Here is a 23,073-nt window from a genome sequence, read left to right as displayed (position 1 = left end):
TGACCTGGTGATGCTGGCAGAAGGCAGTGTCCTGCAGGTTAAGCAGTGACCAGGATTCCATTTTTTAGTGTAAATTCTCCTTCTTCCCTTCACTTTCCATCTCCCAGCAAAAGGGGAAACTGGCCTCCATAGAGAAGCCACAGAGGTGAGTGAATGCCACAGGCAGTTTAGTAGCTGCTGTGACCATGCACCTTGCACCCAGGCTTGCTCCTGCACACACACACACACACCTCCACGCACACAGACCTCATACTCTCCTGACACACGGTATATTTTGGGGTGGCTGTCAGCTCCCATTTCCATCTTCAGATCTGCCCTCACCCAGCCAGCAGGGGGAAGACCATAGCAGCCGCATTATACTCCAGAGCTAAGTGCAGGAGGGCGGCGATTGGCTGCTGGGCTCTGAGTCACATTCACTTCCCCAAACTTCAGTTGGCACAGGAAGGGCAGTTAGTTTGTGTCAGGTGCTGGGGCTGTAAGGACAGTTAGAACTGTGGCCTGGGTAGGGGCCGGAGCGATAGAACCCCAAGTAAAGCGCAGTCACAAGAAAGGGAAAGCCTAGGGTTCCCAGGGGTGCTGAGAAGTTGGGTGGCCAAAGAAAGATGGTAGAGACAATAGGGAAACAGCCAACAGAGGGAGTGGCTGAGTCAACACTCGAGGCTCTGTGAAGCCTGAGCTTCATTGCTGAATGCTCTGGACAGCACCTTCCGGGGCTGAATACCAGGGAGGGTTCCTGTTCCTGAAACCCAGAAAAGCCACAAGGTTGCCTGCTACCAGAGCCTGGCCAGCGCCCCACAGGGCCCGGCCCTGTTCAGGCAGCCTTGTCTTCCACTTGCGTGCCCACGGCCAGGGGTAGGGCCTGCTGGAGATGGGGGTTGCCCCAGAAAGGCCAGGGCCAGGTTTCAGGGCCTGTTCGAAGGACACTCACGGCAGGGACTCCTCGAACTCAACACCCATACCACCTGCTTTCTTCCCTGTTTTCTTTGCAGGGTGGCTGGGCAGGGGTGGCGATTTAAGAGCAAAAACAAAACACCCAAACCACTCCTTAATGTTCACAAAACAGCTAATCCGTCACACCTTTGTTTTTGTTCATTTATTTAGAAAAAAATTAACATGGGCAAATGAGATACCTCAGTGTTACAACAGAGTATAGAAATGTCTAGCAATAGTCAAATAATTTGATCTTTAAATACAAAATAACCACATGAACACCTAATATACAGGTTTCATCTGAATACATATTTATTAGATAAATATTAGAGGTTGTCACATCATCTAACTACATACAGCTTTGCAAGACTAGAAATCACAATTACTTTTCTGACCAGTTCAAAGGTATGAAATGACTGCATTGTACAGAGATGTACAAGAATGACGGTTTCTGCGGGAGTTACTTCAGGCTGTGTGGTGCGGCGTGTTTATGTGTACGTGTGAATCACCTGCGATCATGATATCAAAATTATACAAAGTATGAATTTGGTTACAATTTTCTTCTGAAATCCCCATTCCTTTTCATGATTTCCATAGCACCCTAAAAGTACACAGGTGTGGGACTAGTACACTGAAGCTAAATAGTACATGTAGGTAAAATAAAAACAAAAACAAAAAATTCCTTTCCACACAGGGTCCAAGTATATTACATGAGTGAGACAGATGCGGAGAGACCTCACAAATGCTAACAGGATCTAGGGTTTTTTTTTCCACATTAAAATGGAGTTCCAAGCCTTTGTTTCGTAAAATAAAAACAATACACATTCCAAGGGAAATGAATGCATCTGTTATCATGTCTCTATTTCTCATTTACATATGTACACATGTCCCTTGAGTCACTGCTGCTGACGTCATCCTATCTGGATGGGTCAGGCCAAGGGGGCAGATGTGGAGCTCTCTTGGGGTGGGGGGGAGTTAGGGCTTCCATTAGGAGAAAGTATTAGAAGTTTCTTAAAAATAAAATGGTTACAGGGAACATGATACATGGGTAAAGCTTCAAACCAAGAAGATGGGGGTGACAGCCTGTCCTTGGGCCTTCTCGCCCACCTGCCGGCGCCCTGTCCATCTCATGGAGTGACGGCAGAAACATGCCTATGGCCTGGGTGGGTGCCTGTCATGGAAAAGTGGCTTGCTGAGGCCTCGTTATCGCTGAGGTTACTTATGGCTGCAAGTATTCGTCCAAAAAGGATCAGGGAAGCATCTCCTGAGTTGAGAACTGTCCCTGCTAGGAGTGGCTGTCATTCCCTGAATGTCACCAGCTGGGGCTGGTCCAGCCCCGGAGGCCTCTGTGCCTCCCTCCCTCCCTGGCCTGGCTCCAACATTGCTCCGGAAGAAGACGTCCCCCGAGTGTGAGCTTCTGGCACCCCGGCTCAGGAGGGTTCCTGGCTGAACTTGCTGGTGGAGGAGCTCTGAAAAGGGGACCCAGGAAACCTGTGTCAGGTGCAGAGACCATGGCTTCCTCAGAGGTGGCTGAGGGAGGTGCCTGGTGACTGGGCCCTGGGGAGCACTAGAAAGCTGTGGACAGGACAGTGAGCAGAGCAGGGATACCCCAGTAAGAACCAGAATGAACCCCGGGCCTTTCTGGGAAACAGTGGCACGCAGGAAGCAGGAACTTCTAAGGCAGGCATCTGGAAGTCTGGCTGGGACGAGTGCTCCCCCACGGCCCAACACAGCATGGCTGCCGGCCGGGGCTGTCAGCCATTGGGCAAGGATGGCCACATCCTGTCTGGTGCGGTCTTGTCCCCAACTTACAACCGGGACGGCTCTACGCCGGGGACGGCCTGGGCGTCCTGCTCACGGCACGGCTGCCCATGCTCTTCGTGCCTTCATCGGTACAAATAGCCCTGGTTGCTTTTTTATTTTTGTTGTTTTTTTTAAAAAAGGACTCGGTCTTTGTCGTTGAGACAAGGTATTTTAAAAACACCAGCAAAGGCTATGACCAGGTCATGAAAATGTTGAATATTATCAAAGACAATACTAAAATATTCACAAAGATATTTACAAAAGCAATTCTTAAAATAATTGATTTGCATACTTAACACCACACTGGTTGAAAAACCTCAGCAACAGGACAAAGGAAAAAAAGGTGTGTGTGTGTGTGTGGGGGGGCAGACAATGGCAGCTTTCCTTCCGGAACCCTTACGCTGCTGGTCGTCTGGTGCAGTGACTGCGGAGCAGCCGCAGGGGCCACCGTTGCAGTCAAATCCAGAGGAGTGCTGGGGCCACCCGCCACAGGGAGGGAAACGGAGACTGCGAACACAGACGGTGGACTGAGGGCCAGACAGGGCCCTGGCAGCAGCAGGGAGGGGCCAACAAATCCACAGACATGACACAAGTGACCCGATGGCTGAGCAACATCCCAGGCCATGCGGCTGAGGGGAGAACAGAGGAGCCCGAAATGAAATGGACACACAAGCTCCAGGAGACTCAGAGAGCCGTAAGCTGGATGGAGCAAAGTGGGGGGGGGGGGGACACACACCAGAGGCTACTTCTGTTTGAACCAGCAGGAGTGTGGGGTGAGCTTTCCACGACAGAGGGACACAGAGGGGAGAGGTTGGCAGCCAAGTGGGGTGCCTGAGGCAGCCCAGAAACACCCCCTCATGCTCATGGGTACATCCCAGCACACATGGGTAGCCCTAAGCACAGGGGCAGGCAGACGGTGGGGGCTGGGGACACTGAGGCAGGTGGCCCTGCTGCTAAGCCCACGTATGCGCCCGATCCTGCATCTCTCATCCTTTCCATCATCCTACCTTGCCCTCTGGGGGGACAAAGGGAACCAGTACAGAGAGAAGTGGGTGTCCCACATTAACAGTTTGGGAGAGGTGGGTGAGGACCAGGAGGCAGGACACCGCATGAAAGAAATGGTTTGCTTGCTGTCCAAGTCCAATGTTCCTTTTCTCCAGATGACTTCGTAGCTTTAAATTGTTATTTAAAAGTCGGGAGTGGCTTGGAGTAAAGTTTTAAGTTGCTGTTCCTACTGACCATCTGGTGGCATTCTCCCGCTCCCCAACTAAGGGCACAATAATTTCCACTGGGTACTTGCTCTCTGCATGTCCCCCCACCCCAGGCTGGGCCCAGGTCTGAGTCCAAAGGTTGTGGAGCCACCTGCTGTGCTGTCCTGGCTTTGAGGAGGCCCTGACCCTTTTCCCACCAGTCCCCAAGCAGGAATGACACCCTCTCTCAAACACAGAATCTTGTCCTTTTTTTTCTCTGCTGAGAGAGTGTTTACAGGGTGTCTTGGCTTAGAGGTCAGGGGTCAAAGTGACAACCTTGGCCCCTAAGAGAGTTCTCTTTCCCAGAGGTTTGTGCTTTTCTGTGGTGGGTGATGGTGGTGGGAGGGCTGTTCTCACTGAAGCAAACTGTCACTGTTCCTCCCAGGCTCGGGCCTGGGTCTCAGGAGGTGGGGGGGGCTTCCTTCGGGCTCAGTCACATGAAGGAGGCTCTGGGCCAGGCAGCCGGGAGGTGGCTACAGTTTAGAGCCTGGAGGAACCTGGGGGAGGGCACTGGAGGGTCGCCTGGAGTCAGCACACACAGAGGGGCCAGGAAGCTGCTGTCAGGGTGCCCTCTCGCCAGCTGGCTCCCCATCACGAGGGTCGTCTTCGGGGCCCGCTCTGGGCATCAGCCCGGACCCACACAGCCCTCACAGTGCCCCTCCGGGCCCTCTGCTCTGAGAAGCAGGGGTGGTCTGAGGACACAGGCTCCCAGCGGGAAAGTGTGCGTGGGGCAGACAGGGAGGGAGCAGAGCGGGGAGGGATGGCCCCGACAGAAGGTGGGCTTCAGTTGTTCTCAAAGAGAGACAGGAGGTCATCGTTACTATTGCTCGGCAGATCAGGGGGGTCCAGGTACGAGAGGAGCTCGTCAGGATTTGTGAGTTCTGGAAGGAGCTGGAAAAGAAGTACAGAAGCCCAGATGAGGTGTCGGCTGAGGGGCTGGCTGAGGAGTCAAGGCCACCCCCATACCTGTTCAATGTGCCTTCTCCCTGCCTCCCAGGCTCCTGGCCCTGATAGGGCAAACTCGCAGTGCAGGCTGTCCCCGAATGTGTGCAGGCCACTGTGCGGCTTGGGGCGCGCCCACACTTGTTTCTAGCCTACCAGCTGGGCAGGCCCATGGCGAGCAGTTCCTCCGGCCCCCTGATGCCCTATCCTGAGAAACTGCAGGTCGAGTGGGCCTCCCAGCAGAGACCACTTTGCCTAGAGGAGGAGCAGTCCCTGCAGCTCCACCTCCCTGGGTCTCTCAGCTCTCACCGCCTCGGCAAGCCTGTGGCTAGCTGGTTGATAGCACTGTCCTTGACTGTGGCCCCTGGGAAGAGGCTGCCGACCATCCCTACCCTCTACCCTGAGGTCCTTGCAGTCTTCACGTCACGCGGAATCTCATGATTTCAGAGGCACCCCCTGCCCGGCCTGGTCTGTGGAGAAGAGCTGGGCAAGAACCCAAGGTGACTGCACCACTGAGTGAACCCGTTCACCACAGAGACCGACACTGCTGAGGCCAAGGATGACAGCGGCACCGGGGTGTGCAGGACAGGCGCGGCCGAGATGGCTGGCCTCCTTTCTGGGAATCTAGAGCCAAGGGCTGGGATGTATTTCCTCCTGTCCAGCCCTGGCCAGTCGCCCTGTCCCTAGCTTCCAGACCACCCGGCCTCAGGTGGGAGACCTGACGCCCAGACACCCACTTCCACCTCAGTGACCCCCATGTGACCTCAGGCCTCTCTCAGAGTGAGCGATGGAGCAAGCAGAAGCACAGGCCATGAACAACACACGGACAAGAAACTGGAGACAGACACACACCAGGGAGACAGAGGGCTCTGTCACCCAGCCCCTGCCTTGGCTCAGGCCAGAGAGTGTGGCAGACAAGGAGATGGCAAACTCAATGTGGGAGAGGGGGTGGGAAGAAGGGCAGGGAGCCTCCTGTGCTGCCTCCAGACCGGGCCCAGAGGGACTCTGCGGGGCCTGGGGGGAGGGGGCGGGGCTGGGCTGCAGGGCTGCGGCCAGCAGGAGGAGGGGCGGGGCCTGGGGGGAGGGGCCCGGGCCGGCTGCAGGGCTGCGGCCAGCAGGAGGAGGGGCGGGGCCTGGCTGCAGGGCTGCGGCCAGCAGGAGGAGGGGCGGGGCCTGGCTGCAGGGCTGCGGCCAGCAGGAGGAGGGGCGGGGCTGGGGAGAGGGGCCCGGCCGGCTGCAGGGCTGCGGCCAGCAGGAGGAGGGGCGGGGGCTGGCAGGTACGGAAGGGGACACTGGACCCTCACTGAGGCTTCCCCATTGTGGGCTTTTGCTGGGCTGGAGCCGGGGGAGGCAAGCTGCCCGGGCCCACACACCGCCCACCCGCCCCCTCACAGCTACACCTCCTCCACCCGGGGCCTTGAGCCGTCAACACCCACCCCTGCTCTTTGGGCAGGTCCCCGGGCGCCAGGCCTGGCCCCAGGGGCAAGGGGGGACCCCAACTTACATCCAGCGAAGGCTCCGGCATGTCGGATGCTCCCTGCGCTCCGGCCTGACCCTCTAAGGCTGAGGAGGGGTTAAAGGTCAGGTCGCTGTGTGGATGGTTGCTGGGAGCGGCCTGTGGTGGTTGCCGGGGAGGCTGGGAAGGAGGAGGAGGAGGAGCCCCACTGTGATGTAATGGAGGCCCTGACTGGCTGCTGGGGTGAGGGACGTGCAAACCTTGTTGTATGGAGGGATGGGGCTGGTCAGAACTGCCAGCATGTGGCATCTGTGGAGGAGGAGAGAGCAGGAGAAAAGAAAGGTGAGGTGACGAGGTACAGCAACGAGATGCCTGGAGAAATGAAAACCAAACAAAACCAGGAGAATAACTAACCCCCAAAACAGAGCCACCCTTTACAAAGCTGAATGCTTATTTTGGGGGGGGCACAGAGAAACAAAATCCTCCCCCAAAACCAGTCAGGGGGGTAGTGGAGAGCAAGGCAGGGGAAGGGGCCTCTGAGTCCGCGTGGGCCCGGGAGGGCGATGGCCAGGGGCTCTGAGACAAGCACAGACACTGAGTGGGGGGTCCAGGCCCCTTCAGGCCCCTCCACCTCCCCAGCCTGGACGCACGATGAGCAACAGTGAGGGCAGGATGGAGAAGCAAAATGGGCATGTTTTCAGGGAGCGGTGCTGCCGGCAGCACAGGGCAGGCCCCGTGGCCAGGGTGGCGGAGAGCAGACATGGACAGACAGCATGGGGCAGGCGTGCAGCTCAGGTGTGGGTCTGTGCCCCCCAAGTGGGCCCTGGGCAGGGGCGGCACCGGGCACATGGGTTTCCTCTGAGAGCCTCAGTACAAGCCCTGCCTGAGGCGCTGGGGCAGGGAGAACTGAGCCGAGGTCAGAGGAGCAGAGGGGCCTCTCAGCCCTGCTGGACTCTCCTCCTGGCCACCGACTTGGTCGGCAGCAGGCCCACCCTAGGGTGCTGAGGGAAGCAGCCACTCCACACCTCCTGGGGCACCAAGGCTCACCAAGAGGCTGCTTGCTAAGGTGGGCGCAGGGGGCGCTTCTCCGACAAATGAGGACCCGTGTTCTCCCGTGTGCATGTGACCTGGACACGGGGCTGTGGGCAGGGGCCAGGGGCCGGAATGCACTTGGGATTTACACTTCCCCTGCTCGTCTGTCTGCTGTCCCCAAGCACCCTTGCCTCAGAGCTCAGGTCTCGGAGCGGAAGGCTGAGTCCCGGCCCTCACCCCACCCGCAGCCCCCACCTCACCCGCAGCACATCTGACTGACGACCCAGCCCCTCCTGCACTCTGTTGGTGAAGGGGAGCCCACCGGCTCGCCAGGCTGTCCTTTCCAAGTGAGTCTTTATGCCCCCCCCGATTTTCTCTAGACCCTACTCCCTCTTCCTGTCTCCCTAAAAGCTGCTCTCCAGGCCTTGCTGTGGGCCTCTGCTTATGGTCCAGGTGGTCTCTCAGAGCATAGTGCCCCTTGAGTCTGGGCCATGAGAGCGCAGATGACCCAAGGGTACCAACTGCGGAATATCCCTGAGGTAAGAGGACCCAGGAGAGGCTGGAGGGATGGCCACCACTGCTGTTGCTGTAAGGCCAGCCTGACTCCCACCCACCCCTGGGGATGCCTCGCAGTGCCCATTCTGGCTCAGGAAGGGGCTCCACACTTCTGGGGCACCCAGCCCAGGACACGGTCTCCAGATGTGCTGATACAGCTGTCCCCTCTGGCCCTGACATCTTGCTGGAGTGTCTCAGGATATGGAGGGGCAGGAACTCTCTGGAACCTGCTGATAATACCCATCAACTTGCCACCTGGCATGGGAGAGTCCTTAAGTGAACCAGCACCTGGTTGGAGTGTGCTCAGCTGGGAGCAGGCTGCTGTGGTTGGGCAGGGGTGGGAAGTTTATCTGCCAGCACCACCCCATCGTATGCAGCTGTACTTCTCTCTAGAGCCCAGTGAAGGGGGAAGGGCAGTGTCTATTTGGGGGACATCCTGGGGGGTGGTGTTAACTCCCAGGCTTAGGTCCCTCTGAAGAACTCAGGTGTGGGGCTAATGAGGCAAGGAAAGCCTTGCTGGGCCCAAGAGGCACATGACAGCCTGCTGCCACTTGCCAGTGCCAGGAATTGCGGGGGCTCAGGATGCACAACATGGGAACGTGTGGGAGGTGTGGGCTGCTGGATGTGGACAGCTGGGGTCCTGAGGAGCAAGGCTGGTAAAAGGGGTTCAGGAGAGAGGTCCCCAGAAGTCAGAAGCCCCACAGGACAGAAAGTAATTTGTAAAAAGTGGCTGAAACTCCAAGAAAGTAGCTACTTCTGACTTGGCATTCTGGGGTCCTTTGGGAAAATTGCTGTAGGATCCCTTGCCTGGATTTCCGGTTAACTGTCACTAAGAACCAGGCAGCTCTGGCCCACAGGCCAGGCCCCGTGTCAGTGGCAGGGCCAGCTCCACGTCAGGTGTGTGGAACACTACCGTCCAGAGGCCCCTTCCTTCCAGGCCATGTGAGGAAGGAGCAGAGGGCCTGAGTGGCACCTCCTGGTGTAGATCCATCCAACCCTGCTGCCAGACAGGACTCTTCTGCAGAAGCCCCAGACCTTTCTCTCAAGGTGGAGTGGTCTGAGACCCACTGGCAGCCCCTCACTGCCCTCTTCCTGCTCCTTCTCAACAGACAGAAGCTCTGAAGCCTCAATCCTTCAGCCCTTGGGCCTCAGTTTTCCCCAAACCCCAGCTGTTCCTCCCCTATCCAAGCCCTGCTAGAACTCTGACTCCATTAGTGAAAGGCCCGTGTCTGTCTTGCTTCCATCAGGCACAAGGCTCAGTCTGGAGCACAGGCTAAGAAAATATCCACTAATTCGAGGGGAAATGTCCAGTGCTCACTGGCTACCTACCTCTGCCGTCAGGGCTACGAAGAGGGGAGGCCTCTGGATGGCAGCGTACACCCTGCCCGCAAGGGGCTTCCTCAGCAATGGGGGTATGTGTGAGTGACCAGGCAAACCAGGACAAGAAGTAGATACTCGCAGGGTAAGTAGATTTCCTGGCATTTCTTTTTACAAGAGGTGGTGATACCCTAAGGATTTGGACCCCTAGGGAGTAAGCACCTGGGTTTGGGACAAAATTCTATGTGGCCAAGTACAATAAGATAGTGTGAAAGTGTGTTTAAGTGGGGGAGAGGGTGGGAGAGTGCATGTGGGGGAGAGGGTGGGAGAGTGCATGTGGGGGAGAGGGTGGGAGAGTGCATGTGGGGGAGAGGGTGGGAGTGCGCTTGTGGGGGAGAGGGTGGGAGTGTGCACGTGGGGGAGAGGGTGGGAGAGTGCGCACGTGGGGGAGAGGGTGGGAGAGTGCATGTGGGGGAGAGGGTGGGTGTGCGCTTGTGGGGGAGAGGGTGGGAGTGTGCATGTGGGGGAGAGGGTGGGAGTGTGCATGTGGGGGAGAGGGTGGGAGTGTGCATGTGGGGGAGAGGGTGGGAGAGTGCATGTGGGGGAGAGGGTGGGAGAGTGCATGTGGGGGAGAGGGTGGGAGAGTGCATGTGGGGGAGAGGGTGGGAGAGTGCATGTGGGGGAGAGGGTGGGAGAGTGCATGTGGGGGAGAGGGTGGGAGAGTGCATGTGGGGGAGAGGGTGGGAGAGTGCATGTGGGGGAGAGGGTGGGAGAGTGCATGTGGGGGAGAGGGTGGGAGAGTGCATGTGGGGGAGAGGGTGGGTGTGCGCTTGTGGGGGAGAGGGTGGGAGAGTGCATGTGGGGGAGAGGGTGGGAGAGTGCATGTGGGGGAGAGGGTGGGAGTGTGCATGTGGGGGAGAGGGTGGGAGAGTGCATGTGGGGGAGAGGGTGGGTGTGCGCTTGTGGGGACTGTGTGTGAGGTCGTACACGGGGTGTATAGGAAGTAGCCTGGAGCTTCCATCCCCTGAGAATCTGATGTCCTGGGTGAAACAGCTGGGGCCAAGGATGCAGACAGGCTATCACAGGTCCCTCACTCCCCTTTAAGCCCCCAAATCCAATTCTTAGTTCTTCCCATTTGCCTGGCAGGGAGAACTAGGCAAACATTAGAGAGGTCCCAGGGAGCCGTCTGCCCTGTCAGCCTCACGCAGAGGCTGCGGCCGTGGGGCCAGTGGGGAGGAGGAAGAGGTACTCACAGTTTCCTGCATGGGGTGGCTGAGGGGCTTCTCGAGGGCAGCCATGTTGTTGGGCATGTCGGGGGGGTGGGAGAGCTGGGGGGGCCCATGCATGAAGTCGTTCATGGAGGTCCCACCGGGGTTCCCATGGGGGAAATCGAAGTTGCCGTGGCCCTGGTAGTTGTTGCCTGGGGGAAACAAATTGGCTGGGTCAGTTCGAGGGAAGGTCACCCCTGGGGAGCAGGTGGTACGGAATGAAGAACCGAGTTGTGTCCTTCCCTGAGGCCCGAGCCGGCTCCTGCAGCCTTCGTGTGCAGGCTGCACAGTGGGCAGCGGTGCAGCCTTCTGCAGTGGTCAGCCCCCAGGCCTGTGCTGCTCTCCGGTTACACGGGGCGGAGTGGGGAAAAGGCGTGGGCCTGTGCTGCTCTCCCGTTACACGGGGCGGGGCGGAGTGGGGAAAAGGCGTGGGCCTGTGCTGCTCTCCGGTTACACGGGGCGGAGTGGGGAAAAGGCGTGGGCCTGTGCTGCTCTCCAGTTACACGGGGCGGAGTGGGGAAAAGGCGTGGGCTGTTCCTGTGGGCAGGGGCGTATGGAATGAGGCCCAAGTCTCCTTGGACTAGCCTTGCATCTCCGAGGAGATGCTGAGCTAGACCCCTAGATCTGCTTCCGCATTGCCCCATATGGCTGCCCGCGGTCACTGGATGACCCAGGCCTAGAGCGGGAGGTCAGAGGAACAGCACGCTGGGAAGCTAGGGCCCTTGACATGCTGTGGGACCCTGGCTGGGTGGACTAACCTCTCTGGGCCTCCCCGGGAGCTTTGGGGACCTCAGAGCAGGATCCTGGGGGGAAGCTGCCACCCGCTGTGTCTGAAGGGGGTGAGTACTTTCTAGGAACGGCCCTGTGGGTGAAGCCTGGTCCGAGCAGCAGAGAGCAAGAGGGCAGTGACGTTGACCTTGGCGGCCAAGGGCTGGAGCTCTAAGCCCTTGGACTGTCCCTGGCAGGGCGGGAGAGTTGCAGAGACAGAGACAGTACAGGTATGACAGAGAAATGGGAGGGCTGGGGGAAGGGTAGAGACCCGCAGGTGAGAGCACTCCGTTGGTCCTCGTGGACACTCAGTCTGGGGAAGAGGTGCGGCGCGCCCAGCAAAGCAGGCTCTGAAGCCCCTGGGCTCGACACCTGTCTGCCTGGAGTTAAGGAACTGTTACCGGGAACTCCAGCAGTCAGAAGAGCAGGTCGGGCAGGGCTGGGTGGGAGAGGCCGGAGCCTGTCTCACGGCCCAGTCCTTCACTCATGCTGTCCCGCTGGGAGCTAGCCCAGTGCCAGACAGAACCAGGCAGCTGGACGGAGATGGGGGAATGGTGCCCAGGCACGGCACTGCCAAGCCCAGGGGTGTGGGAACGACTTGGAAGGAGTGTATGCTTCATACCACACTCTCCCACCCTCCACCGTCAGCAGAGAAGACCGTGTCCCCACTGGAAGCTTGTGGGTGCCCTCCCCTGGCCCTCCGTGTCTGGCCTCACCCACCTTGGCTGTTGTAGTCATTGGAATTGGTGGCCCCAGGGGGAGGCGGGAGTGGGTAGGGGGATGGGCCGGGGCCCAAGGCTGCAATCATCTCCATGACGTTGGGCATGATCATTTGGCTGGGACTCATCGTCTTGAACCGCTTGGAGGGGATGCCGTCGGGGTCATCCTTAATGTGTAGGTCTGACTTGATGGGCACTGGCCGCCAGCTACATGTGGGGTCAATAGTGACCTCTTCAAACTCAGAGCTGGGGGGAGAAAGGGGGCAGAGCTGAGGCTCCAGGGGGCTGAGCTTTGAACACAAGCTTGAACAGATATTGCGGTGTCCTTGCCCAGGCCCCCTGCCCCCATCCTCCCAGGACCTGCCGATGGTAAACTTACAGGGGATTGTTACATCTTGCGAGAGATAGGAACTGAGGCTAGGAAAAGCAAGTGGCCGGCACGGGGCACTTGGCCCAGGTCTCTCAACCAGGAAGTAGCTGTTGGGAGCAGTATCAACTTCCTGCTCTGGCTGAGAAGGGTCCTTTCTGGATGTGCATCTCCTCCCAGGGACAGAGCCCCAGAGGAAAAGTCACAGGAAGGTGGAAGTCTGGCCAGTGGGGGCACAGTGGATAGAGTGTCGACCTGAGATGCTGAGGATCCAGGTTCGAAACCCTGAGCTCATGGCTTGAGTGTGGGGTAATCAACATAATCCAATGGTTGTTGGCTTGAGCCCAAAGGTCGCTGGCTTGAAGCTCAAGGTCACTGGCTTGAGCAAGGGGTCATTGGCTAGGCTGGAGCCCTCCAGTCAAGGCACATATGAGAAACAATCAATGAACAACTAAAGTGATGAAACTACAAGTTGATGCTTCTCATTTCTCTCCCTCCCTTCTCCCTGCTAAAATAATAAATAAATAAAACAAAACCGGCGAGAGACATGGGCACATGGCTTCCCAGCCTAGGGGCATCAGGAATGCTCCCACGCTTCCCTCATCTAATCCAGGCTGCCATCCCCGCCCCCTGCCCCACGTGCCCTAGCCAGGGAGGCCCACTTACTGCTGGATGGCATTCAGGATGCCCCACATGTACTGATCCACCTCCAGGCCCTCGAGCAGAGCGGTTTTACTGCAAAAGGAGAAGAAAGGGCTTGCCTGTTGCTCCTGGGCCCTGAAAGGCTGGGGCACAGCCCACCCCGCTGCACGGAGTCAACAGCGCCCTGCTGCTGGCCACTGCTGCAGGCACTGACAGGAGAGGGCCGCGGGTGACAGTGGGACGCAGAGAAATCCTGACTGGGTCCAGCTCCTGTCCTCTGAGCCCTCTGCTGTTTGCTTCCTCCCTCTCTTTTGCTTTTAGGGCAAGTGGAGGTGGCTGGACCCCAAAGAGCAGGGCCAGAGGGAGGCCAGAGGGACTCGACCGGGTTAGCGTCACTCACTTGCACACAGGACACCTCCAGGTCCCTCTCTCACAATTCAGCTGCAGGTAAGATTCCAGGTCAAAGCACTGTGGAGGCCGAGAGGCGGAGACAGAGAGACAGAGGACAGAGACATGAGATCAGAACTCTCAGAAATTGCTTTGGTGAGAGTGCTACTGCTTCTGAGACCTCATGAAGACCTCCCTGGAGGGAGGGAGACAGATGGTGACAGAGACCCCGGGCTGGGTTTTGAGTGGGGTTACTTTTCTGTCCCTGTACACCTCTGCCCAGCCCTCCTCGCACCACTGCTGTGCCTACGTTCTCTGAGAAACCTTCCTGGTCCCCCTGCAGACACCCCTCGCTGACCGTGCCTGTGACAGCCCCTTTCAATGAGCAAGGCTGGGGATGGCGTGGACTCCGGTCTTCCTGTCAGCCCAGCCTAGGACCTGAGGGCACACATGGTGACTCATCAGTGTGTCAAAGTGACCAGAGGACCATCTTGCCCACAACGTTGCCCCCGAGGCAGGGAGGGAGCCCCATGAAGAGGCCCTTGCCAGGTGCGTGAGGGGAGGGGCTGGGAGAGCAGCTGCCCTGGCCCCGAAGCTGCCCCTCCCTGCTGCCGGCCCTTCAGGCCCACACCCAGTTCCTACGGGTGGCTGCTCACATCCCTCTGTGGGGTCCCTCCCGGAGCAGCTCAGTGACTCTCCCACCCGGGTGCCTGCATCTGTACAGTGCCAGTGCTCTGTTGTAGCCACCTCGACTGTGACAGTCACTTGTTCCACTCATTTCCTAAGCACCTGCTTGGGGCAAGGCCTGAACACAGACAACAGTGAACAGGCAGAGGAGTCCCTGCTCTCAGGTCCTGGAGCAGCTACGACCTTCTGTGTGGGATTTCCAGCTCACATCCGACACCTGCCAGGGCAGGAACTGACTAAATCCAGGTGTGCAGCCACCTGGGCCCTAGCCCTGAGCACGTAGGGAAGATGCTCAAGGGACAAATGACGGCTGAAGTGAGTGAGTGAAATCAGTGGCTGAAGGCAGCAGGACAGGCCCTGCTGGCCCTCGGCCCACCCTTCCCATCCCAGCCTGACTCCAGGTGGCTCTCGTGGGGCGGCTCACCTGGACATGCTTGCAATCGTGACCTCGAGCGGGCAGCTGGATGCGCCGGAATGTGATGGGGCACTTCAGAGACACTTTGATGGCTGTCTGCTCCACGCCATCCTCCCCATTGAGGGTTGTGTTGCCTGATGAGGCTGCCACGCTGCTGAAATTCCGCTTGACTGTGTGGTGGGAGGCACAGGTGGATGAGCCAGGCAGGGCCCTGCTCGGCACGCCCCCACTCTCTCATGCAGTTGAAACATACTTTAGTTCTCTACCTCCACCCCTAAGCTGGGGGGCCCTGTGAATAACTGTAGTGAAGGGGAGTTTGACCTGCCAGCTGCCCTAGGCCACTAAGCGCTCTGCAACAGCAGCCCCCACGTACTACACATGTGGCATGCACATGCACCTGGGAGGTGACCGTGTCAGTTCCCCAGTCTGCAGAACAAGCCCCGTCTTCCCTGGGAAGGGGACTTTCTGCAAAACTTGCAGAAACCCCATCTGGCACTTCTCCACTGATTATCTGGGTCAGCAGAGCCCCCTCAGGCGCTTCTGCACTGAATTCTGCAAGTGTGGAAATGAGAGTGGACTGTTAACTGCCTGGGAGGGTTCCAGGGAGCAGGAGGCAATGTGAAGAAACATAATCGAATGGGGGGAGCAGTGGTGCACCTCCCTGCATGGCATGCCCCCAGAGGTCTCACCTGGGGTCCCCTCCAAAGGAACGGACTACCAAGTCCTTTCGTCCAGAGTTAGACATGAGCTGTTGGGGCTGGGAGACCAGCCTTGAATCCCCCCTGTGCTTCCCTCCCAGTGAAGATTCCTCACTTCTCCAGTTCTTCCCATTGTTCCAGACAATCACCTCCTCCAGGAAGCCCACCCGGCCTGTCCACACCATAGCATTTTGTGTGAATCTGCCTCACATCCTGTGATGTGAGCCAGGTGGGTCAGGATTCCCACTGTGTCTTACAGTACCCTGCTCCTCTGATCATCCCCATGGCTCTGTGGAGGGACAGGAGTCAGGACTGGGGTTGGTGCCAGGGAACACTCCGGGCCCCAGGGCGTTACACATGCAGCCGATGGTCCCATATGGATGGTGGCCACAAAAGGCTGGGGTCTGGTTCACACACTCACTTTTGGTGATGCAATGCTCAGCGGGCAGGAGGCGCTTCTTGAGGAGGCCCTGCAGCACGGAGCGCACGGATGGCCGGTGGACCAGCTGCAGCACAAAGAGGTGGGACTGCGAGGAAGAGTGCACATTCAGTCCCTGTCCCACGGCCCCCATGGCCTACCACTCTGTAGCCTCCGCAGGCTTCGGTGCCCTGTGCCCAAAGGGCCCCAGGAGGCCATGTCCACAGTGATACATTTGAGCAGCAGGTGCCCCGGGACCTGGTGGAGAAAGCCCTCAAGGACCAGGATATGTTCTGGGACCTGTGAGCTGACGGACCCAGGCTGGGGTCACCACTGGGCATCAGGACTGGAACCTGCCTCACTTTCTAATCCTGCCCACCACTGCGTCCCACTATGCACCTCCACCCTTTCCGCCTGAGGGTGGTGCCTCTGTCTTCACTTCTCCAGGAAGTCCTCCAGGCCTGCACATCCCCACAAGGCCCCACAGGCTCTTCACTCTGATAGCATCCCCAGTCCTGTGACTCCAGTCTCCAAGAGGCCTCAGAGCTCCAATGCTCATAAGGGCAGGACCAGAGCTTTTCCCTCTCCTGCATCCCCGAGAGAGGCTACCAGAACAAAGTAGGCTATCTACTTGCATGCAAGCCCTGTGTGCCAGCTCCTGATCTCTGGGGAACTGAGTCATGGCTCAGGTGTGGCCCTAGAGCAATGAACCGCAGATCCGAGGGCTACAGACATGTGCGATTCTGAGCCAGTGAGTTGCCTAAAGAAGGGAAGAAGTCAATAACTCCGGACTTATGGAGTTAAGTCTGGGGGAAATATTGTTAGAATGTAAAAACTTCTTTCAGATGAGGCTAGAACAGAGCCTAGCTTTGAGGGACACACAGAACTTCACCCGATGAGGACTGAAGTGTCGAGGAAGCCCAGGAGGGGTGCCTAGGAATACTTGGAGGAGAGAGAGCAGACCACATGGAGGCTGTGGTGTCAGGGGACAGGCCAGGCACGGTGGCTTGGAGGCTTTCTCCATAGCCCCAGGGACACTGCATGTTTCTGGAGTATGTTTCTGAAAGATCACGTCAGTGCCTGGGGGAGTAGGGAACAGAGACCCAAGAACATGGCTGACGCAGGGGTCGTGGACAGCTCCCTGCACTGTGCCCTCAGCCCTGCCCACACACTCACACAGCAGCAGGCCGTGACGGTGATCTGGATGGTGTTGCGGCCCGGCTGGCACACGTGCTTGAGGTGCAGGGGCTTGTGGGAGGTCTTGTTGTCACCACGCTCAATGGTGAGGGGCGTGGCGTTCACGCTGACCTGCACCGAGGCCGGCCAGTTGGTGTTCATCTGCCGGTCCTCATGGTGGTAGCACTTGAATTGCAGTTCCAGATCAGACCTGGGGGCAGGGCATGACAGGGCTTGGGTCAGCTCTGCCAGTGGGCTGCCCTTGGCCTCCATGACCCCTGGCCAGGCCATATATCCCTAACTTGACACAGCCCCGCGAATCCTTCAGGACCTTATTATTTTTCTTTTTTTTTCCTGTATCCTTCCGAAGTTGGAAACAGGGAGGCAGTCAGACAGACTCCCGCATGCGCCTGACCGGGATCCACCTGGCACGCCCACCAGGGGGTGATGCTCTGCCCACCAGGGGGTGATGCTCTGTTGCAACCAGAGCCATTCTAGCACCTGAGGCAGAGCTCACAGAGCCATCCTCAGCGCCCGGGCCAACCCTGCTCCAATGGAGTCTTGGCTGCGGGAGGGGGAGAGACAGAGAAGAAGGAGAGGGGGAGGGGTGGAGAAGCAGATGGGCACCTCTCCTGTGTGCCCTGGCCAGGAATCGAACCCAGGACTCCTGCACACCAGGCCATCACTCCACCACTGAGCCAACCGGCCAGGGTCTTTATTCTTGGCCTCAATACCTACTCTGGCCTCCCCAAGCTCTCCTTGCTCACCCTGCATAGTCCCTCTGCCCCACCTCCAATCAAAATCCACCCCAGCAACCCAATTTCCTCCATAACTCCCATATACTCATCCACTTCAGCCACGCCCACAGCCTTGGCCACAATCTCTCCTGGCCCCCTGCCCTATAAGGGTGGTGCTTGTTCCCTGGCCAGGGACATAGGAACAAAAATACACTAATTTGACAAGACCCAGAGAGGCTTACTATGCCCGTCCCCTAGGCTGACGCTGGGCGAGAGGAGGACTCGAGGCCAGGGTGTGTCTGGTTTGGTTTCCCCCGAGTGGGCCTTGAAGACACAGCACTGAAGGGAGTCCCCAGCAGTCAGCAAGGACCACATATGCATGCAACCCAAGCAAGGTCAGTGGCCAGGACTATAGGAAGGCTCTTCAATGAGGACACCCACGGGTAAGGAGGGGTGGGCGAGCAGGGCCCCTGCACAGGGGTCTTTCTCTACCCTGCTGCCCGAGTATCTGAGCTCCCAAGCCCTCACACCACCCCTGCTGTCTCTGGCCCTCACTGCAGCCCTCCTGAGCGGCCAGCTGTGTGTGCACGTGCCATCTCAGACTGCAAGGTGCTCACTGGGCAGCTGAGAGGCCCTGGTCACAGGCATGGCATGGCAACTGAGTCCTGCCTGAGGAGGAAGGACTGAGGGTGAAGACACCATCAGGTTCTGGCATCCAAGAGACCAAGCCCATGTCCCAGCTCTGCCCCTTGCTGGCCGTGAGAACTCCCTCAGGCTAATCAGCTTCTCTGGCTGACTAGCAAGCATGGCCACTCAAAACATCGAAGATTCTGTGTGGAAGGTGCGGAACGGGGCCTGGCCCAGCAGGGAGGAGGTGGGGCAGAGGGACCAGCTGCAGCAGTCCCGTCCGACCCAGTGTTCGAGCAGCAGCCTTGGCTGCGGGCCAGCCGCCTGCGATCTGCAAGGCTGGTCAGTCGACCTGATCTAGGCCTGCTCCCCTCTCGCTTCTCTCTCCACATTCCTGCCCTGGCACGAGTCCCTCTAAGATCCCCTTGCCAGCTCAGGGCCTCTGCCGGAACACCCTCCTCTCAGCCTTTAGGTCTGAGATAGCCACCTTTTCCTCTGGGGAATCGTCCCTAACCACTCTCTTCGGACTAGGCCGAGTGACAGCTGCTCCCTGTGTTCGAGCCACTATGTGAAGGTTGCTTGTCTGTCTCTTCTGTACCTCCAAGTCCCCCGTGACATCCTTAGGGCCTTCACACAGAGTGCCCAGTCAATGTTGTTGAACATGTGAAGGTGGCGGTCTACCATAGGTCTGGGGCAATGCCAGGGCCCAGGGGGTGTCACTACTAGGGCCTTCTCTGCCCAGCCTGGGCCTGTGCCCCTGCCCTGAGACTCACCTCCACATCAGGGCCTGGTGGACTGTGTGCCCCTGCCCTGAGACTCACCTCCACATCAGGGCCTGGTGGACTGTGGGCCCCTGCCCTGAGACTCACCTCCACATCAGGGCCTGGTGGACTGTGTGCCCCTGCCCTGAGACTCACCTCCACATCAGGGCCTGGTGGACTGTGGGCCCCTGCCCTGAGACTCACCTCCACATCAGGGTCTGGTGGACTGTGGGCCCCTGCCCTGAGACTCACCTCCACATCAGGGTCTGGTGGACTGTGTGCCCCTGCCCTGAGACTCACCTCCACATCAGGGTCTGGTGGACTGTGTGCCCCTGCCCTGAGACTCACCTCCACATCAGGGTCTGGTGGACTGTGGGCCCCTGCCCTGAGACTCACCTCCACATCAGGGTCTGGTGGACTGTGTGCCCCTGCCCTGAGACTCACCTCCACATCAGGGTCTGGTGGACTGTGTGCCCCTGCCCTGAGACTCACCTCCACATCAGGGTCTGGTGGACTGTGTGCCCCTGCCCTGAGACTCACCTCCACATTAGGGTCTGGTGGACTGTGGGCCCTGCCCTGAGACTCACCTCCACATCAGGGCCTGGTGGACTGTGGGCCCCTGCCCTGAGACTCACCTCCACATCAGGGTCTGGTGGACTGTAGGCCCCTGCCCTGAGACTCACCTCCACATCAGGGTCTGGTGGACTGTGGGCCCCTGCCCTGAGACTCACCTCCACATCAGGGTCTGGTGGACTGTGGGCCGCAGGTGAAAGACGTGGTTGCTGACGGCCAGGTTGTGCTCCAGGCGGAAGGGCTCCAGGACCACGCCATCCCGCACGGGGAACGTGAGCCGCAGCTCGTCATTGTGAGTGGCTGGGGAGGGGAGGAGCCTGTGAGCCACGTGCCTCTGGCTGCCCCGGCTGCACAGAAGCACGGGCTCCAGGGTGGGGCTCGCTCACCCATATCACATGCACACTTGGCTATGTGCTTAGAAGAACACACAGGAGTGGGCATAAACGGGGCCACAGGAGCTGGTGCCCTGGTACCCACCAGGGAGCCCACCACTTCTTCCAACCTCCCCGACCCGTTCCGACCATCCCCGCACCCCACGTCCCACTCATCCTGGTTCTGCACCCCCCTCCCCCACCCCTGCTCCGGAGCCCAGCCGCCTCCTCCCAGCCTCCAGCGCTCAGGCAGATGACGAGGGCTGTGGCAGCCCTGTTTCCCAGCCCTCCTGCCCTTCCTGCTGCCCAGGCCAACAGGCAGGCCAACTTCCAGCCCCTGGTCGGACACAGGGGAGGAGCACTCACCTGGGGGGGGTGGCAGAGCACTCATGTTTGGCTTGATGTCAGGTGGGAAGGGTGGTTTGACATCTTGGCTGGGGGACAGGTATGGGGGGATGCTGCTCCCAGGGGTCATAGGGGGCGTGGGGTTCCCTGGAACAGGTGAGTGGGGGTAATTTGCCACAGGAACTGGCCTGGGAGGCTGGAGGGAAAGAGAAACCACACACAGGTTATGGGGTCACAGAGACAGAAGGAGCCACGGTTGTGGACATATACCCCACGCAAGCCAGGGTCCTAGGGCCCTCGCTCCTGCTCCTCCTCAGGAGAGCCCCCAGGAAAAGCATTCCCTCCTTCCTGGCTGCAGTCAGGCCTCTGCCCCCCCCCCCCCCCGGAAGACAGGTGGGCCTGGAAAGGGTATTCCCACCCTTTCCTTGGGGATGGAGGGCAACCCAACCCATTTGACAAGTGGGGACTCAGGCTCAGGGTGATGGAGGACCTGTCTGATGCAGCCCTGGGAGGAAAGTGCTAGCTCAAGCCCAAATCATGACTCTAGGCCACACCCTGCACCTGCAGCCAGCCCACTGGGGCCTCCAGATGCAGTCAGGCCTACAGTAGCATGGGGCAGCTGGCTCCCCAGGAGCCCGCCCTCTGTCTGAGCCTTCACCTTGCTTTCTTCCAGGACTGGCCAGGGCCACATCCGTCTCTGACTCACCCACCCGGAGCTGCAATCATCTGTCCAGGCACCTCTGTGCCCAGAGCCCGGCCTGAGCATGCACCCCCACCCACTGGCCCTGCTAACATCCAGAGGCTGGGTGGGGACAGAGCGCAGGTCACAGCTCCTCAGAACGTACCCTGTTGACATTCCCTTGGCTGTAGTTACTGTAGCTGCTTCCAGAGAAGCTGTTATTTTGTCCATTAAACTGCTCTGGCTGTTAAAGCAAGATAAACAATGCCATGAGTGGAAGGCAGGAGAGCCCTTGCTCCCTCCTGCAATGAAAATCTGCCGAAGTCCAAGGGATGCTGAGGAGGCCCACCGTGCTGGCGGGGAGCAGGTGGTTCGCCTAGCTCTGTCCCTATTTAGCAGAAGAGTTTACAAAAATAGAAACACCTAGTGTGCTGAACTTGGAGCAAAAATAGTAACTACACACAGCAGGTGGTCATGTAGGTTGGCACAATTCCTTGGCAAATAATTGTAACACATTTCCAGTCTTTTCACTCACAATCCCAAAGAAAGCAAAAGCTATGGTCCTGAAGATATTCATCACAGTATTATTTCAAAAGAGAAAAATCAGAAAAAAAAAATCCAAGTGCCACAGAAAGGGAAGGATAATCTGGCACAGTTATCTCAGGGGAATGTTAGGCAGCCATTAAAAGTGAGAACCATGGAGACACTGTAGCAGTAAGTAACAGGTTCGCCACCCCAGGTTCTGTGAAAGAAACAGATGAAAAATCCAGTCATAGAAACTATGTAACACATTGGTGCCCAAACGTGTGTAGAGAAACAAGGTTTAGAATGAAATGTTAATAAACTCAGGATGCTTTTTCTTTAAAAAATGCATTTCTGCCTGACCAGGCAGTAGTGCAATGGATAGATAGTCAGCCTGGGAAGCCGAGGACCCAGGTTTGAAACTCTGAGGTCGCCAACTGAGTGCAGAATCATAGATGTAACCCCATGGTCAGGCCACTGGCTTGAGCCCAAAGGCCGCTGGCATGAGCAAGGGGGTCACTGGCTCAGCTGAAATTCCCTGGTCAAGGCATGTATGAGAAGCAATCAATGAACAACTAAGGTGCTGCAACTACGAGGTGATGTTTCTCATCTCTCTCCCTTTGTTTTTTTTTTTAAGAAAAAGTATTTCTTCATTATTATTATTATCTTGCTTGTGCTGTAAATAGTAAAAGAAGGAAAACCATCATCTGAGCCTGTGAAAACAGAAACCAGGAGAAGCCAGTCTCTATATGCAGAGCTGAGCACAGGAGTACATACCCAGAAATCTCTGCCTACCCCCTGGTGACTTCAGGGGACACCTACAGTGGGGGGGAGATGTGGGACTCACCTTGTAATACTGCCCCATGTTGACTGTGGGGGGTGGGTACTGCCCGGTGCTCGGCTGGCTGGGCATCCTCTGCCCAGGGTAGTTGGGCGAAGTGAGTGGCCGTGGGGGGTTGGGGGTGGGGTACTGGCCTGGCTGCGTGGGGAACTGGCTGTTTGGTCCGTATTGCTGGTTTCCATAGTTGGGCTGTGGCGGCAGAGAGAGAAGTGGGGAAGTCGTCAGTGTCCTGGACTGAGCCACTCCCTGGAAGGCTGGGACTGCCCACCTCTTCTCCTTGCCCCGCTGTTTCCTACTCATAGGTGCCCTCCCCCCCTGGAAGAGAGAGGGGAAGCTCTGGGACCCTTCCTGCCCAGAGAAGCAGGGATACTGCAGTCTGTCCATCTGGCTCAGAGCTGTCTTTTTAGATGTACCATGCCCCTGAGCTCTGGGGTCCTTTCAAAGTCTCTTGTTCATGCCATTATGTGAGAGCTTGATTCTACAGTTCCCTTTGTGTCTCTTCTAGTGCGTGGTATGTGACAGGAGAACACAGAAAGGTGACCCCACTGCTGCATTCTGAGGCTGAGCCTGGAGGACATTGTCCCCATACCCCACATTGTGCCGAACACACTGATGTTTAGTTTGGACCATTTGTGCAGAGGTCAGGAGAACCAGGCTGCTGAAGGGCTCAGAAAACCCTTCTAGGGAGAGGCCCTCCAGAGCGATGAGGAGGCAGCTCCAGGGAGAGGGAGGGGCAGGGTCCGTCCTTGGAGATCTACTAGATGGCACACGCCCCCTGCTCATGCTG

The 23,073-nt window shown here is 58.1% G+C and overlaps 1 protein-coding gene across 11 annotated transcripts in view; it reads right to left on the bottom strand.

Moving 5' to 3' along the window:
* Window positions 1-1,218: 1,218 nt before the first annotated feature.
* The window catches only part of ZMIZ1 (zinc finger MIZ-type containing 1), a 244,863-nt gene continuing 223,008 nt past the window's right edge, over window positions 1,219-23,073 (bottom strand). For 10 of the 11 annotated variants that reach the window (XM_066243544.1, XM_066243545.1, XM_066243551.1 and 7 more), the window contains 13 exons: window positions 22,293-22,475; window positions 21,090-21,167; window positions 20,266-20,440; window positions 19,687-19,828; window positions 16,831-17,041; window positions 15,658-15,763; window positions 14,548-14,708; window positions 13,450-13,517; window positions 13,074-13,142; window positions 12,042-12,286; window positions 10,539-10,705; window positions 6,430-6,690; window positions 1,219-4,874 (listed from right to left, as the gene is read on the bottom strand). In XM_066243544.1, coding sequence (XP_066099641.1) covers window positions 4,767-4,874; window positions 6,430-6,690; window positions 10,539-10,705; window positions 12,042-12,286; window positions 13,074-13,142; window positions 13,450-13,517; window positions 14,548-14,708; window positions 15,658-15,763; window positions 16,831-17,041; window positions 19,687-19,828; window positions 20,266-20,440; window positions 21,090-21,167; window positions 22,293-22,475 — 1,974 coding nt within the window. In that variant the 3' untranslated portion in view covers window positions 1,219-4,766. The remainder of the gene's footprint in view (window positions 4,875-6,429; window positions 6,691-10,538; window positions 10,706-12,041; window positions 12,287-13,073; window positions 13,143-13,449; window positions 13,518-14,547; window positions 14,709-15,657; window positions 15,764-16,830; window positions 17,042-19,686; window positions 19,829-20,265; window positions 20,441-21,089; window positions 21,168-22,292; window positions 22,476-23,073) is intronic. The other variant, XM_066243553.1, reaches the window with a different exon arrangement.

The sequence above is a fragment of the Saccopteryx bilineata genome, chromosome 9 (genome assembly GCF_036850765.1).
Source record: "Saccopteryx bilineata isolate mSacBil1 chromosome 9, mSacBil1_pri_phased_curated, whole genome shotgun sequence".
Lineage (NCBI taxonomy): Eukaryota > Metazoa > Chordata > Mammalia > Chiroptera > Emballonuridae > Saccopteryx > Saccopteryx bilineata.
This window is presented reverse-complemented; position numbering and strand designations above follow the sequence as displayed.